Here is a 17494-nt window from a genome sequence, read left to right as displayed (position 1 = left end):
TCCCAAGCAAGGGGAAAACACATTGTGCATCTGCCTTGTCTACCCCTGTAATGATTTATGTTAGAATGAGATTAATTTTTATTTTTTTAACCTCCAGATAATAAAGACCCAGGCTTTTTAATAATTCCTCAGAAGCAATCCCTCCACTCTAAGAAAGTTTTATGAGCCTTTATTGCAATCACTCTATGGCAAGTATACCTTTCCATAAGTAAGGAGACTAAAACTGCACACAGAATTCCTGGTGTGGTCTCACCAATGTTACACATGATTGCAGTGACACATCTTCACTTTTAATCCCATACCTTCTAGCAATAAAGGCCAATATACTTGTGGCTCATAGATGGTAGACAGGAATCGGGAGACAGGTGGTAAGTTTTTGCAGGATTACCACCTGCTCCTGTAGCCACTGTATTTATGTGATTTAACCAGTGCAGTTTCTGCTCAATGGTCATATCCAGGATGTTGTTAGTGGGGGTTCATTGATAATAAAGCTATGAACATCATGGTTAGGTTCTCTTATTTCAGATGATAATTGCCTGGCATTTAGTTGGTGCAGATTTAACTTGCCAATTATCTATTCAAGCCTGAATGTTGTCTAGTTTGCGCTGCTTATGGACTTGCTACTTCAGCAAAAAGGAGTCACACATTGTGAAATTACCAGTGAACATTCCCATTGCTGGTCCTTTCTTGGCGGGATAGCAACTGATAAAGCAGCAGAAAATAGATGAGCTTATGACACTATGCTGAGGAACTCCTCCAGTGATAGCATGAACCTGAGATAATCAACATTCAACAACCACAGCCATCTTCCTTTCGACCAGGTATGACTTCAACTAATAGGGATCTTTATCCTGGAATTGCATTCCAGTTTTGCGCAGGGTTAAAGTCATACTGCATCAAATGCTACTTGATGCCAAGGACAATCATTGTCACCTCACCTCAGCAATTTTGTCCATGCTTGGGCCAAGGCTGTAATGAATCAGTTAAATTTAAAAAATTGTTTTTTCAAACTAGAAATGTAACAATCTCTGATACACATTGTTGTTAGTGCAAATACAATACAGAAAAATATACTTCAAAGATTAGCTTTCCCCTTGGATAGTTACAGGAGATCAAACTGCACAGTACGTCACTGTGAAGTTCAAAACTATTTGAAAGAATGAAACTGTTGCAGTCCATATGCTGCAGATAGACCCACAGTTGCAGACCATATGCTGCAGATAGGCCCATAATTCCTTATGGAGGGAGTTCCAGGATTGTGACTCAGTAAAGGAATGGCAATATTTTTACAAGTCAGAACGGTGAGTGGTTTGAAATAGGAACTTGCGAATGGTGGTGTTCCCATGTTTCTGCTGCTCTTGTCCTTCTAGATGGAAGTGGTCTTGGGTTTGGAAGGTGCTACCTAGCAATCTTTGTAAAATTTCTGCAATGCAACTGGTATATAGCATACACTGCTGCCACTGAGCAGTGGTGGTGGAGGGACGAGATGTTTGTGCATATGATATCAGTCAAGTGGGCTGTTTTGTCTTGGATAGTGTCAAGTTTCTTGAGTGTTGGAGGAGCTGCACTCATCCAGGCAAGTGGGAAGTATTCCATCACACTTCTGACTTGTGCTTGTAGATGGTGGACAGGCTTTGGGGAGTCAGTTGGTGACTTACTCACGCCATAGCCTTTGACCTGTTTTCATATTGCGAGTCCAGTTCAGTTTCTGGTCAATAGTAATCCCCCAAGATGTTGATAGCAGGGGATTCAGTGATGGTCAAGTGACGAAAGTTAGATTGTCTCTTATTGGAGATGGTCATTGCCTGGCATGTGTTTCTTGACACATCAGCCCAAGCTTGGATGGTGTCCAGGTCTTGTTGTGTTGAAACATGAACTATTTAAATCTGAGGAATCACAAATGGTGCTGAATACTGTGTAATGATCAGCAAACATTCCTACTTCTGACCTTCTGATGGAGGAAAGCTTATTAACGAAGCAGTTGAAGGTGGTCTGGCCTAGGACATTACCCTGCGAAGCTCCTGCAGAGATGACTGACCTGCAACCATCACAACCTATGTGCCAGGTATGACTCCAGCCAGAGATGTTTCCCCCTGATTCCCACTGATTTCAGTTTTGCTATGTTCCTTGGTGCCACACTCAGTCAAATGTGGTTTTGATATCAAAGGCTGTCACTCCCACCTCATCTCGAGAATTCAACTCTTTTGTCCATGTCTGGACCAATGGTAATGAGGTCAGTAGCTCAGTGGCCTGATGGAACAAAAACTGGGCATCAGTGAGCAGCCTTTTGCCAAACATGTACTTGATTGCACTGTTGATGGCATCTTATATTACTTTACTGATAATTGAGAATGGATTGATGGGGTAGAAATTGGCAGATTGGGTTTGTCCTGCTTTTGTGTTCAGGACATTCTGGGCAAATTTCCATATTGTCAGGTGGATGCCAATGTTGTAGCTGTACTGGAACAGCTTGGCTAGGGATGTGGCACATCCTGGGGCACAAGCCTTCAGTACTAATGCCGGAATGCTGTCATATCCCATAGCTTTTGCAGAATCCAGTGCCTCCAACCTCTTTGTGATATCGGATGGAGTAAACTGAACTGGCTGAAAACTGCATCTGAGATGCTGGAGATCAGTGGAGAAGGCTGAGATGGATCATCCACTTGGCACATCTGGCTCAGATTGCTGTGAATGTTCCAAACGTATCTTTTGCACTGATGTGCTGGGCTCTTCCATCATTCAGAATGGAAATATTTGTGGAGCCTCCTCCTCCAGTGAGTTGTTTAATTGTCCACTAACATTCATGACTGGATGTGGCACTTGCTGCTCATGCTGTTTCGTATGGAAGTAGTCCTGTTTGGTAGCTTCACCAGATTGACAAATTATTTTTTAAGTATGCCTGGTGTTACTCCAGGCATGCCCTCTATTGAGCCAGGGTTGATTCCGTGGTTTGATGGTCTTGGTAAAGTGGGGGATATGCCAGGCCATAAGGTTACAGATTCTGTTCAAGTATGATTCTGCCACTGCTGATGGCCCACAACACCTCATGAATGCCCTGTCTTGACTTGCTGGTTCTGTTCAAAATCTGTCCCATTTAGATGGGTGATAATGCCCCACAACACGATGGAGAGTATTCTCAATGTGAAGACAGGACTTCTTCTCCACAAGGATGGTACGGTGGTCATTCTTCCATTATGGTCATAGAGAGAGGCATCTGGAGCCAGTAGATTGGTAAGGATAAGGTCGAGTATGTTTTTCCATTGTTGATTCCCTCACCACCTTCTGCAGACGTAGACTGGCAGCTATGTCCTTTAGGAGGCCAGCTCAATCCATGGTGTTGCTAATGTGCTACTCTTGGTGGAGGACAAAAGTCCTACATCCAGAGTACATTCTGTGCCCTTGCTACCCTTAATGCCTCCTCCAAATGTTGTTCAACACAGGAGTATTGTTTCATAAGCTAAGTAAAGATGATCTGTGGTAATTAGCAGGATTCCTTACCCACATTTGACCTGATGTCATGAGACTTCATAGCGTCCACAGCCAATGTTGAGATCTCCCAGGGCAACTCCCTCCCAGTAAAAGATTCCAAGTCAAATTTCAGTATGTGATCTGACTTATACAGCAGTAACATCAGTTGAAATCATGATTATCTGGACAATTTCTCAGTCTTGTTTAGATTATCATACGTAAATGTGCCAAATAAACTTACTATACTATAGTCCACTTATGTAGGTATTAACACTGAGATCATTAAATAACTAAAACATTTAGTCTGACCAATGCCTGAGCAAGAAGTTTGGCTTCTTGTATATCTTGAAATATCAGTTTTACATGCTTGGAATGCAATAAGATTTTCACTTTGTTTAATGTATCCCTTGAAGGAACTGTCTAATTGGCCAACAATGAAGGTAACAAAACCTATGAATTCTAAACAGTCTCTGGTCCTATTTGTCTCAAGTGTCCATGCTTAATTGACAATTATTTTTGCCAAACTACAACAGACATCCCACAGGATTCTCTACTGGTACCAGTTGCTGTTTGGTGCCAGATGTGGCAAGAAAAAAAATCAATTCAGCAATGAAGCATCAAATCCCAAGTTAAGAGGTCCGTATGGACATAGTATTCGCTTTATCTAGGCTCACACAATTGGCAAATATATTACTCCCTCATTGGGTGATAATGAACCAATGAAAGAGCAAATATTCAACAATATCACTAGTTTTGCCAAGAAAATTTAAACCCATCTTATGACTACCAACAGCCATAGATGGGATGTATTACACCATTTAAACTGGCATGCAGGGGTCACCTGGATATAAGCAAAGTCAACAGATTGGACATGAAATTTTCTACATTTTTCGCAAGCAAAGTCCATTAATAAAAGTCAGAAAACAAAGATTTTCACAACTCATTTCAAGCTTCAAAATACAAAGTATCTGACAAAAAACCAGAAAACTCTTGAGTGTTGATCAAAAGGGTGTCTGATTAGTCAAAAAAGGCAAAATGAAATCTTTTATAAATATGTTTGGAGAACTGTTTGACATTTTTGGCACGATTGATTCAAAAGGACACTAGCATTTTCTAAAAGAAACAAAGCACCGAGACTTAAGGATTCAAAGAACAAGTATTGTAGATATACAAGCGAAATTTTATTTGTTTATATGAAGAAAAAAGGATCAATTTAGTAAAAGATGAATCATACAAGTGCAGATTTGAGCAAGGTAGCTAAGAAAATTTTGCACTAAGTTAAGATTAATGCATGATGAACTGTGAAAGGGGAGAATATAACAAAATGTTCAGGTTTCGCAGCATCCTACATGAATGACATACATTCACATCCAAAGCTGAATATCTGCAGCTACTCACAACAGCCTCCAAAAGGGAAGCATCAGGTAACAACCGTATAATGAAATAAGTAATTACAAAGGTTAAAAGCTCCAGGCTGACTAATTGAAAGTTGTGAATTAATCTCTGTTAAACAATTTGAAGACAATCAATAATAATTAAATAGCTCATAGTCATTTATTATTTGCGTGCATGACCACAAACACACAAGTATAATGTACAATGCCAAAGGGGGAATTTAACCTCCTCGCAATATCGATCTCCACCTCTTGGAAACAAGAATCCATGGCTCATTTCTATACAAATTATTTGTATACCAGAGAGGTTAATCAAAAAGTATTCGCCACCCTCTTTAAAACATTTCAGTTCTCCTCCAATCACATCCAAAATGAAAGCATCAATTTTGTTTTAAGCTCTGGTCAAACATTCAAAATTGAATAGCAAGTTCACAAAAATCATTGTGTGAAAACGAGCAACACTCAACCAAAGGAGATCAGATTTTCTTGACTTGCAGCAAGATGGCAAATACTACAATCAATACTGTGCATAGATACATCTGTCAGATGTGAGCAATTCGTACATTTTTTTTGTATTGAATACAGTAATTGTGTTTTTCACCCAGTTAAAGCACTATACATATATGGCATCATGGCATTTTTGCAATCACATTAGTCAATTCAGTACAGTTAAAACTGTCCGTAATGATATTCTGTAATTGCTCAGTCTTATTTATTGCCAGTATGTCCTGTGCAGACTGAGTTTACCATGAAGGGCACTCCTTTGTAACTTGTGCTCTTGCCCGAGGCATGGTGACCCTCAGGTTAATCACCATCAGTCACCTCTCTTGCTCTCCAATGAGACAGCAGCCCTAGGGTCCAGTAAGACTATAGCGAATTAACCTTTATATTTTTAAATATGAAGAAGACAGTGTCACACACTCAAACAATATCCTAAACTAAATTCCCTATATTCGCTGATTTCCTAACAAGGCAACACAGTACAGTTGCTAGAATTGGTCTTAGTGCCTCTGGGTGAAAAACAGAAGAAATAGAAGCCAGGTCCTCTACTTCAGAAAAATATTCAGGAAAGCCCACTGGAAGTGCAAACCTGGTTTTTGTGTGAGCAGCAGTAGAAAAACTTAAGTGGGACACTTCTGGCTGTCAAATAATCTGCTAATAGTACATGTTAAGACTTACACATGAATAATATCCAGTGAGAAAGTACTGGAACACTCATGTACCTGTCTCACAGGAGAGATGAAAAATTTGCAGTTAAAACAGTTAACTTTGAAGAGCAAACTAGTATTCTAAATACAACCAATAATTCATTGAAACAGTGTATGTACTACTGTAAACTTTATGCTAGTGCTACCAGCAGAGAAATTAATTTGACAATAACAACAAATCTGATAAGCAGGAAAGAACCACATTTGAAGGGATTAGACCAGACTTTCCAATAGAAGGATAACTGTTGTAGTAGTGCAGACAATTGTTGCATGTCGGATACTTGAGGGTTCCAACTGACTTAGATTAATTTTTAATGTTTTCCTTCACTAGGAAATGTCAGAGGAATTAAAATCTTCTTTAACTCCTGCATAAATATTACAATGACCATCACGCTACAGACCATAAAATGCCTGCCCGAAATGGCAAAACAACTGATTCTCACGCCATCTCCTTCCCCTGCTCAAAACAGAACACACCTTCAATGCGGCCCAATCCTACCACCTCCACCCTGATCTGAGGCTAACCCCAACAGTTCACACCTCCCTCAATTCCCACGAACTGGTCACCTTTCCTGACATTCCTCCCCTTCCTCTCAACACGTCCCCGCAACCCTTACAGCTTTCAATCCAAGCCTACCTCTCCCAAGCCCTCCACCTGAACCTGTCCATTTACTTGCCACCCAATCCCTCGCTCATTTGGCACATTGCCCCAACGTCTGGCACCCTACACTCTCACTTACGATCTCTCAGAAATTAAGGAGCTTCAGGACAACCGAACCCTGGAACATGGCAGAAAATGTTGATGTTGTGAAAAAGGAGTGTGGTTTCAACTGCAATCACTTCATTGCTGACGTGTGATTCCTGAACAACACTGGATTGCTTCAGCAGAGAAGGTCCCTGACCTGGGCGTTTACACTAAGAACTTCTCTGAACATGCACATTTTGTTTTTGTCCAGGCAGGATCGGAAATGGGGTTTCTGGTCCCAGCTTGAAGACCTCTGTCGTTAATTATTTTAATTGTAAAGTGTAAGTAGACAGATCATGCTAACTGTTCTGACTGTCTTTAAATAGAGATGGAAAAAGCTGCAATATGAAATCAAAGCACAAAAATGTATGAAATTATACATTTATGTAGTTCTGTCAATGGGATAAATACAAGCTGACTCTGTGGGGCTCAGCTTGGAATTTGAACTTGGTTGTCAATTTATGAGATGTTAGATTAAAAAGAAGTCACACTTCAACTGCTAGAATAAAAACATAACAAGGGCAATAAAAGGTTTTATTGTGATGTCAAATATTTCCCAAATATTTGGGAAATGTAACATTTCCCAAAAAAAACTGCAGTTTTTAACAACCAAGATTCTCATTTAAGGAAGTTCAACTTTACAGAACACAATGATTGCAAACTCAAATACAAAATTAATGACATATTAAATTAAAACTGCATGAGTATGTAGCATTATATGTCACAGCTCCTTTTGTAAAAAGACACAAGAATGTTCCTCCAGTAACTCATCTTTAAAAGATGTGAAAAATTCATTAGTTGTTGCTCCATGTGTTCGATTATAAATGGTAACAATCTTGAGTTAAGCTTTGATAATACTGTAGAATCAAAATGAACTCAAAAAGATGGCAGGAACCACAGTACATCTGCACAGAGGAGAACTTTCTTCAATTAATAATGAAGAGATTAAATTCTGTCCAAATGGATACGTTACTTGAGCTAGATAGGCATGAGAGGACATGGGGGGGAATCTGTATATGTTGCAAAAACAGAGTTGGGTTACATTCCGAGAAGTGCTGCTTTTGCAGGGTCACTGACCTCTGGAATAGGTTCCTAGTATGTTGAGTACGTGTAGTCATTGCAGATTTTCTAAAGAGATCTGAAATATTTACCACAAATGGAAGACATCTTGAGTTACAGAAGGTAATTGGAGCAGTAGTTTCAGTCATGCAGTCTTCTTGAACTTGTTTGATTACCTCTGGAGGTCAAAGAGAAATTTTCCAGCAATTTATTTTCCTAAATTAGGCTAAGGGGTTTTCACATTTCATAGAATCACAGAATACTTTCACTGTGGAAGCAGGTCATTCGGCCTGTTGAGAGCACACCGACCCTCCAAAGACCATCCATGCTGGACCTATCCCACTATCCCATCCCTGTAACCTGCATATCCCTGGATACTATGGGCAATTTAGCTTGACCAATCTATGTGACGTGCACATCTTCAGACTGTGGGAGGAAACCAAAGCAGCCAAAGGAAACCCCCCCTCCATGCAGACATGGGGAGAATGTGCAAATTCCAGTGTCATCCAAGGATGGAATCAAACCCAGGTCCCTAGTGCTGTGAGGCAGCAATGCTAACCACTGAGTCACCGTGCCATCATTTATTGTCCCTGCCTGCTACTCTAGTCATGGGATGGGGACTACATTTAGATCACGTTATCCACTGAGTCACCGTGCCATCATTTATTGTCCCTGCCTGCTACTCTAGTCATGGGATGGGGACTACATTTAGATCACGTTATCCACTGAGTCACCGTGCCATCATTTATTGTCCCTGCCTGCTACTCTAGTCATGGGATGGGGACTACACTTAGATCACGTTATGCCATGATGGGACAGGCATGATGTGCCAATTTTTTTTTGCCAGATTTTTTAATGCAAACATAATATTTCAAACCAATTTCCTGAATTTAAGGTTTCCATCAGATGCAAAGAATCTTATAGGTAGCAACAATACCCTTTCCATTTGAACAATTGTCAGGCATCTGAACTCCATATAAAAAAATCTGTTACAATATATTTGGGATATCTGTCTTATACTGGCTAATAAATAGCTCAGTCAAGTTTGGTGTTCTGCCTTGTTCTTGCAGATGCCAATAGTTCAGTACCTTGACAGTTCAATCTAATTGGAAGAAAATGATTCAGAAGTCAGGTCGTTCACTGATGATTGTAGTGTTCAGTTTCATTCTCACCTGCTCAAATACTGAAACAATATCTGCGCACTTCTGAAAAAAATTCAGGCTTGGGCCAATAAGTGGCAAGTAACATATTCATCACAAGTGCCAGGCAATGACCACCTCCAGCAAGAGGATCCATGTATCTCTAATTGACATGCAAAGGTATTGCCAGTATTCAGTCTACCTCCATCTACATCCAAATGGATCTACATCTACATCCATGTGACCGGAAATGTAACTGGGGCTACAATATAAATACTGTAAATACGTCAGCATGTCAGAGGCTGAAAATCATGCTGCAATCAACAAGGCACAAGTCAGGTGTGTGATGGAATACTCTCCGCTTGCCTGACAGGAGAAAAACAATGGAGGTTTACAGGGCTCCATCCCTTCCAGTGTCTCAAAATGTTGTTTAATGTGTCTAACATCACAAAAGGAACAGGCATGCAGCTATGGTTGTGTGGAAAATACTTAGATGATGAATACATTCAAATTCCTTCAAGTGATTCTGACACAAAATACAAGGTGGAAGTAATAAATAACTTATATTGAATCAATGCGTTATGCTGTCAGGACATCCTAAAGAAATTAAACATAACATTGTAACGACAGATTACCTATAAATAAGCGATTAATTACTGTTTTTGCAGCAGCCGATTGCTCAGAGAGACCAACAAATAGCAAATGAACAGGAAGTCTGTTACATGGTGGTGTTAGTTGAGAAGCAATGTTCAGCATGACTTATGGAAGCAGGTCATTAAACAATATAAACAGGCATCTGTTCACAGCAGACAGTAGACTGAAAATTGCCAAGAAGAGCCATGACAAGAAAAAGTTAATACATAAATGAACAGCAAATTTGAACAATATGAAAACACAACAGAGAGCACTGCAAAGGAAAGAAAAAAAATGCAAACAATTTGTTGAACGTGGACTGTTACCTAAGGAGACTTATTTTTGACTATCCTGGGGCACAGTCGTATCAGCCCATATAATCTACGAAAGACGGATTGTAATTGCTATGAACAGGCTGAATTTTACGTCAAGTACAAAAGTGACTTCACGACATTATAAAAGTCCTGCATTTAAACAACGTTATTTATGAAATTAATACTGCAGGTGTCATTGTTATCTTGTTTGATAGATTGAAGTAATTATCTGTAATCAATACTTGCTTGACAAAGTTAAGGTTATTCATTTTCTAGCATGTATCTCTAATTGACATGCAAAGGTATTGCCAGTATTCAGTCTACCTCCATCTACATACAAATGGATCTACATCTACATCCATGTGACCGGAAATGTAACTGGGGCTACAATATAAATACGGTAAATACGTCAGCATGTCAGAGGCTGAAAATCATGCTGACATCAACAAGGCACAAGTCAGGCGTGTGATGGAATACTCTCCGCTTGCCTGACAGGAGAAAAACAAAAGAGGTCGAAATTGGGAAGATAAATACTGTTTATTTGCTATGATATCAATCAGTTGTAGAAACTGGAAAATTATAATCACCAAATAGCTGTGTTGCTGACTTAGTATTCTGTCTGGAATCTAGAACACCCATTAACACTCCACTCATATCCCCAGTTACTCAAAATGAAAGAATTAAGTTCTGATGTATCTTTAACATTTGGAAAAGAAGTTACAGTCACCAACTAAAACTCCTATTGAAAGGAGAAGCAGCGGCACATTTGCCATTTGATGCAAGCAGTAATCTCATATTGCACAACACTTGCTCGCATTTTTAGATACGTACACTATTTTCTTCTGCCTCCAAGGCAGGTGGGACTTGAACCCTGTCATTCCGGCTAGACGAGGGACGCTGCCAATGCACCACAAGATCCCTTCACTACGTAATAATGTCTGAAGCCTAGTCACAGAGCTTGAGCGATTCTAAAGGGGTTCAACATCCCAGAAGAGAATTAGGCTGAACAGTTTAACTGTAAGAGTTTCTCTGGAAGCCAATGAAGGCCAGAGCAGTTGGTATTTTCGCCGCCCCTCTTATTTTTATAATGTGATGCCACTTTTATACTTATCCATTTGTTCCTGGGTACTAATTGATTTCTTATGGTATTTACTAAGCACAAACACTCTTCATAAAATATATTAATGTACAGCTATGTCTGTATGACTTTTTCGTTTTCCCACACATTTCACACTCTCCTCCTCTGTACCCTTTACACTTCTGCCATGGCAATGGGGGACTGCATTGAGTGGCATGTGCAGAACAGACAAAACATCAGCACTGAAAGCAGCAGCTGGGGCTTCACTCTATATTCATATGGGGCAGTGAGTCAGAAATGGTATTATTGTTGCTAGCACCCTCAGTGTCTTAGGCTGGCCATTCTTGGTCAGAAGATTGTGATGCTGACATTTGGAGACAGGTAGGCATCATGGCCAAGTCCAGAGGGAAGCAGGAAAATACAAGCCTATGATAAAGGAAAGCCAAGTGGATTGAGAATGGGGGCAGGCCATAAAAGCAGACCGACCGCTGATAATACATACTATATTATAAATCAATAGACACTAAGCTACAATAATCCAGCATGGTGCTAAATGAATACCTTTCGTAATTTGGAATAGTTGACTGGTTTTTCTCCCATGTGATAAGTGGCAATGGGAGTCCATCAATTCCACACTCAAAACGAGCAGTTCCATTTTCCACCACCGTCTGTGATTCTGGCTGCCGATGAAATTGTGACAAAGCTGTTAAAACAGAAACTTCCTTTAATGCAATTGAACATAAATCAACATGACCTACTGCAACAATCATGTGCTGACTACACACTTCCGGGCATTAAAAAAAACTGCAAACATTTATCAAAATTACATTGTTGCCTTGAAATTACAAGTATATTTTAATAGCTTGTTTTTAAACTCTGTCTTAGTGCATTATACAAAATGCATAGCAAGAACATCTGCATCAAATATAGTTACAAAGTCCAGTCAGTACAGTGGCATGGAATTATAATTCACTTTTTATCAGTGACACTGTGGTATAACATCAATAAAAAATTTTCATTTTGGCAACATATCTTAAGAAAAATAATATTTTTGACAATTAAAGAATCAGTCAACAGATCCTTACACACATACAATATTTTTACACTTTGGGAATAGATTAGAGTCTATATTATTCAAATGCTTAAGTGATTGACTTAAGACCACAGGACACAGAGGCAGGATGGGGCACTGCTCCACGTTGATCATGGCTGCTATGTTTCCCAAATCCATACTCCTGATTTATCCCTAAATTATCAAGAACCTATCTATCTCTGTCTTAAAGCCACGCAATGATTTGGACTCTGCAGCCTCCTATGGCAATGAGATCCACCAATTCAACACCATCTGGCTGAAGAAAGTCCTCCTCATCTCAGTTCTAAAGGGTCATCCCTTCATTCTGAGGCTGTGTCCTCAGGGCCTAGTCTCTGCTAATACTCGAAACATCTTCTCCAGGTGCACTCTATCCAGGCTTCTGAATATTCTGCAAGTTTCAATCAGATGCCCCCCTCCAAAATATTTCCAAACTCCATCAACTACAGACTTAGTCCTCAACCGCTCCTCATATGACAAGCTCTTCATTCCTGGGATCATTCTTGTGAACCTCCTTTGGGTCCTCTTTAAGCAGAGCACAACTTTCCTTAGAAATGAGTCCAAAACTGTTCTCAATGTTCTAAATGCAGTCTGACCAGAGATATTTGCAGACTCATGGTTTCACAAGTATTCTAGTAAACTAGAAGAGTTTCTGCATGTTTGTGTAATTTTGGCACTTTGTACTGCTCTCTCTGGAAGTCTATGAACGAAAGTTGAAGTTCTGCTTGTCACTTACAGTGGTAGGGAGAAGAATAATTTACGATAAATGAACTGCAAAAAACAAATCTATAAAGTTCAAGTGCATATTTTTACATTGGAAAAAGTGCAGTGACGAGGTTATTTTGAAACATTTTAAAGTTACCAAATTGAGAAGCTAATTGAAGAACATAGACAATGCTATTATAAACTCTCCCACTTCAGAAGAAGAATAACTTTTTAATTAACAGTAAACAAACTATTCATAATAAATATCAACTCATCAAGCCACAATCCTGCAAAACAAAATTCAACTGCTGTGCAGGAAAGAAGCCAAAATTCGACACAAGAAAGAATAGAAATATATTTCTTCATCAAAAGTATAGGGACCACATTTTCAAAAATGTTAAAATACTGTAAATTATTGTTGAGTAATATTTAACATGTCTGTATGACATCACCCTGTTTACAACTTTTACGGATAAATGAATAGTTTATTTTAAATAAATTATAATATAAATTGAAAAAGTGGACAAGGGAAGGTAATACAAATGTGTTAATTGCTCATTCAATATTGTTAACTGAGGTTTCTCACATGTAGCCTCTAATTTTCAATAACATTATTATTATAAACTGCATAATCTGATGGCTGTGCTATCAGTTGAACCACTATTGGGAAATTTGACCTAATCCCAGCTACTATGTGGCACAATAATATGCTTCTATATTACTACATTTTTAAAAAATTGAGTGTTTTCTGTGTGTTATAGCCAAAACACATGAAATAAGAAAAAGAAAATCAAGGCCAAGCTAAGATTTGCATGCAGACTGAATGGCTTTCTATATACCAATTTATGACCTTATGGTTTTCATTGGACATTTCCAGTTATAACCAATGGCTTTACTAGAATTGGTACTGACTTTATGACTAGTCAGGGTAATTATTCACAAGTGAATAGCATACAAGAGTTCATGTCAGCACAGTGAAATGACTTCCTCGAGGGAATGAGAAGATGTCACTTTTTGTTTAGATTTAGAAAAGCAAATACGCATCACCCAACTCACTTTTAGAAAACAAGGTCGTCTGTGGAAAGAATGCAAATCTACTCTGATCATAACGATTTTTTAAAATTATACTGTATTTTTACGAGTTACTTTTACAAAGTAATACCTTCTGACAATTGTAGATAACATACTGAACATAGAACAGTACAGCACAGTACAGGCCCTTCAGCCCACGATGTTGTGCCAAACTTTTACCCTAAACCTAAGGTCTATGTAACCTCCACCTCTACCTTATACTATCATCCATGTGCCTATCTAATAGCCACTTAAATGCCCCGAATGAGGCCGACTCCACTACCCTCTCCGGCAATGCATTCCACACCCCGACCACTCTCTGAGTAAAGAACCTACCTCTGATATCTCCCCTACATCTTCTTCCACTCACTTTAAAACTATGCCCCCTGGTAATAGTTACCTCTACCGTAGGAAAAAGTCTCTGGCTGTCTACTCTAACTATACCTCTGATCATTTTGTACACCTATAATCAAGTCACCTCTCATCCTTCATCGTTCTAAAAGAGAAAAGCCCTAGCTCTCTCAACATTTCCTCCTAAGACCTTCCCTCCATTCCAGGCCACATCCTGGTAAATCTCTTCTGCACCTTTTCCAACGCTTCCAATTCTTTCCTGTAACGAGGCGACCAGAACTGGACACAATACTCCAGATGTGGCTGAACCAGGCTTTTGTATAGCTGGAACTAATAGTGTATTAAACATAAAAACATGATTGGGGGCACAAGTATGGTATGGTTGGTGCTAAGTCAGCTTCAGAAAGAGAACATGACATTGTACCTGAACTGTTTAAAAGTTATACTTGGGATTTTAAGATGCTAAAATCTTTCAATGTCATCTTTCTGCAACTGCAATTTGTAAAAATACACCAATATCTGTACGTGAACTTGACTGACTACAACTACAGCAATGAGAAAGCTAAGCTTAAATTGTATTCCATGTAAAAAACATGAAATTTTGCCCTAAGCTGATATCTATAATAGATTCACATCAACATTTTTTCAAGATAACTTTATCTAGATTTGCTGTTTAGAACACTGCAACACATCATAACTTGTTGATTAAATCCCATGTCAAAGTCATGCTTGAACTGATCCCAAAGCAGTAAACCCTAGGTGACTCTTCCTCTACTTTCGCTTCCATTTTGAGAAGTGCATAGAGATGCTCTTAGGAAGAATGCAGATACTATGATCAGGAATTTACTGCAGTGAGAAACATGAAGCTGCATGCTACAATGTCATCCAAAAATATACAGTGACCCATCAGTACTTTGTTAGATGCCTGATTCTTGTTCATTGTTCTACCTCATATCATGTAACTAACTGCAATCATCTGTATATTTGCCAGTGCAGAGAAATCATCTGTAAAGTAACTTACTGTGAGTGCACATACATGCTTAGGTTTTGAAGAGAATATAAAAGAATATGTGCAGCACCATATAAGTCTGCATATCCAGGCAATGCCACAGCTAGATAGAGCAACAGACAAGCATATGTAGAAATGCAGCTTTGGGGTACAAGGTTATTTGACAGTTATTTTAATTCAATCCTGCTTCCATATAAAAGTTGAAAACATATATCAGCATGTTACACTCGGCTCTAATGAAATTACTTCTCCATTTAAATACCCATTGCAGAAGTTTGTTAATAATTATGCTGTCTTCTGCTTTTTGTTCCATCCATCTTCTGTACTAACTCTACCCTGAATATGGGATTGCAAATTTTAAACTGCCCTCTGCTTCCCAAATACATATTTATGTAAATAGTGAAAGACACTATTCTCAGCATTGCTCTTTGAGGGACATCAAATCACATGGTCCACCAATCTGATCAAACAGCTTTAAGTTCTATTATCCATTTTCTGTACTTGCAGACCGTTGTTGTCTATTCTGATGCATTTTTGGGACTGGTTGCAGATTTTCAGTTGTTCACAGTATCTGTCCTCCATATTCATGTGTAACCGCATATAAAGATGGATCTCAGTGACCATTTTTACATTGGAAACATATACTTGGTTCTATTAAATGAGGCAAATGAAATCTTTAAAGTCAGCATCCACAAGTAAACAAAATACCAGACTGTGCAAAATAATCTCAGCTTACTCTGAAAATACCTTGTCAAGTTCTAAACAATGCTGTCACTTCATTATAAGATCTTGCCATCGCTAGAAAGGTTATCACTTCTGAAAAGTCTACTTGAAATGCCATCTTTACTATTCATTCCATAGATGCTGACTGGTCCAGTTTCATCAGCAAAGTAGGTTAAATTTCTTGATGACAATTTATTTCAAAGTTGCAATTCTGGTTCTTAATTGTATGTTTTTATTATTTTCCTACCTTGAAAAAGAGTAATGATTTTAGTCGGTATTTGGTTGGACTAAGTCAAATAACAGCATCCACTATACCTGACATTACATTCAAGCTTTGTTGATAGAATTTAAGTCTGCATAATTTGAAAAAAAGTCAGAGTAAATTAACAGTAATTCTTCTATTGTAGTCAAACCAATTTGGTGTCATAAAAACCAAAAGAACTGCGGATTCTGTAAATCAGGAACTAAAACAAAGTTGTTGGAAAAGCTCAGCAAGTCTGGCAGCATTTGTGAAGAAAAAAAAAATTTAACCTTTTGGGTCCAGTGACCCTTCCTCAGAACTCATTTGAAGTTATAGTTAAGTACAAAATACAGAAAGTGTTAAGCCACCAAGCCCCCTTGCTTAATCCTTCAGGCATTCTCCGGTTGCATTGTCAGTGTATCCAGTGAATAAGTGAACTAAAGACCCTCAGAAAATACTAGATTCAATACCCAATTTGTCTCAGATTAACTCCTTCCAATCGAGGTCTGGCAATAAGGAGCAAACAGGTCAAATTTCTTGATCACAATTCAGTAACCTCTACTGAAACAATGTAAGTGTGAATATCAGATGAGAACAGGATCACATTGGCTGTGAAGCTCCTGAAGTCACATAATCAGCCTGCACTCTTAAATCTGGCTCATTTACACAAGGCCATCTGGTGAGGAATTATGGAACATTCATGCTCGAGTACCCATATCCTAGTAATAAGCCTTCAAAGTACAAACATTGGGAAATTAGCAGCAAATTTATGAGATTTAATCAAGAATTTATTTCTTTAGGAAAATTCTTCACAGTCACTACAAAAAAAACATATAAAACTTTAGATTCACTCTAAGCTTACATCCTTCATTTACGCTTGACTAATAGTAGCTTTCTTCTGCACAATACTGTGCTATCATGGTGATAAAACCTTAGCAGCAATTATGTCCAAACCATTTTTAGTTATTCAATTCACATACTCATTACTTTCAAACCTATTTATCATCAGAGGAAGAAATGTCTTGAACGCTTGAAAAACTACACAAACAGAATGTGCTGCAAACTTGAAAGAGAATCAGCATTTTTTTCTATTAAAAATCCATTTGCTTTCGAAGACGTTAACTGACACCGCTTACTCTACTCGCTTATTTAGCAGGTTCACATGTACCTTAATCTGTTGTGGTTTGTTTTGGAGGGGGCATGAAAAACAAACTTGCACAGCAGTTCACAGTCACTGCTTGGGTCCTCATGCATCCGGCAGCATCC

At 38.7% G+C, this 17494-nt stretch overlaps 1 protein-coding gene across 1 annotated transcript in view; it reads right to left on the bottom strand.

The window, feature by feature from the left end:
* Positions 1–17494, bottom strand: part of igdcc4 (immunoglobulin superfamily, DCC subclass, member 4) — a 126724-nt gene that overhangs the window by 70139 nt on the left and 39091 nt on the right. The window contains exon 3 of the mRNA XM_048563125.2: positions 11600–11741. Within this exon, the coding sequence (XP_048419082.2) occupies positions 11600–11741 (142 nt within the window). The remainder of the gene's footprint in view (positions 1–11599; positions 11742–17494) is intronic.

Source organism: Stegostoma tigrinum, chromosome 33 (genome assembly GCF_030684315.1).
Source record: "Stegostoma tigrinum isolate sSteTig4 chromosome 33, sSteTig4.hap1, whole genome shotgun sequence".
Taxonomy (NCBI): domain Eukaryota; kingdom Metazoa; phylum Chordata; class Chondrichthyes; order Orectolobiformes; family Stegostomatidae; genus Stegostoma; species Stegostoma tigrinum.
This window is presented reverse-complemented; position numbering and strand designations above follow the sequence as displayed.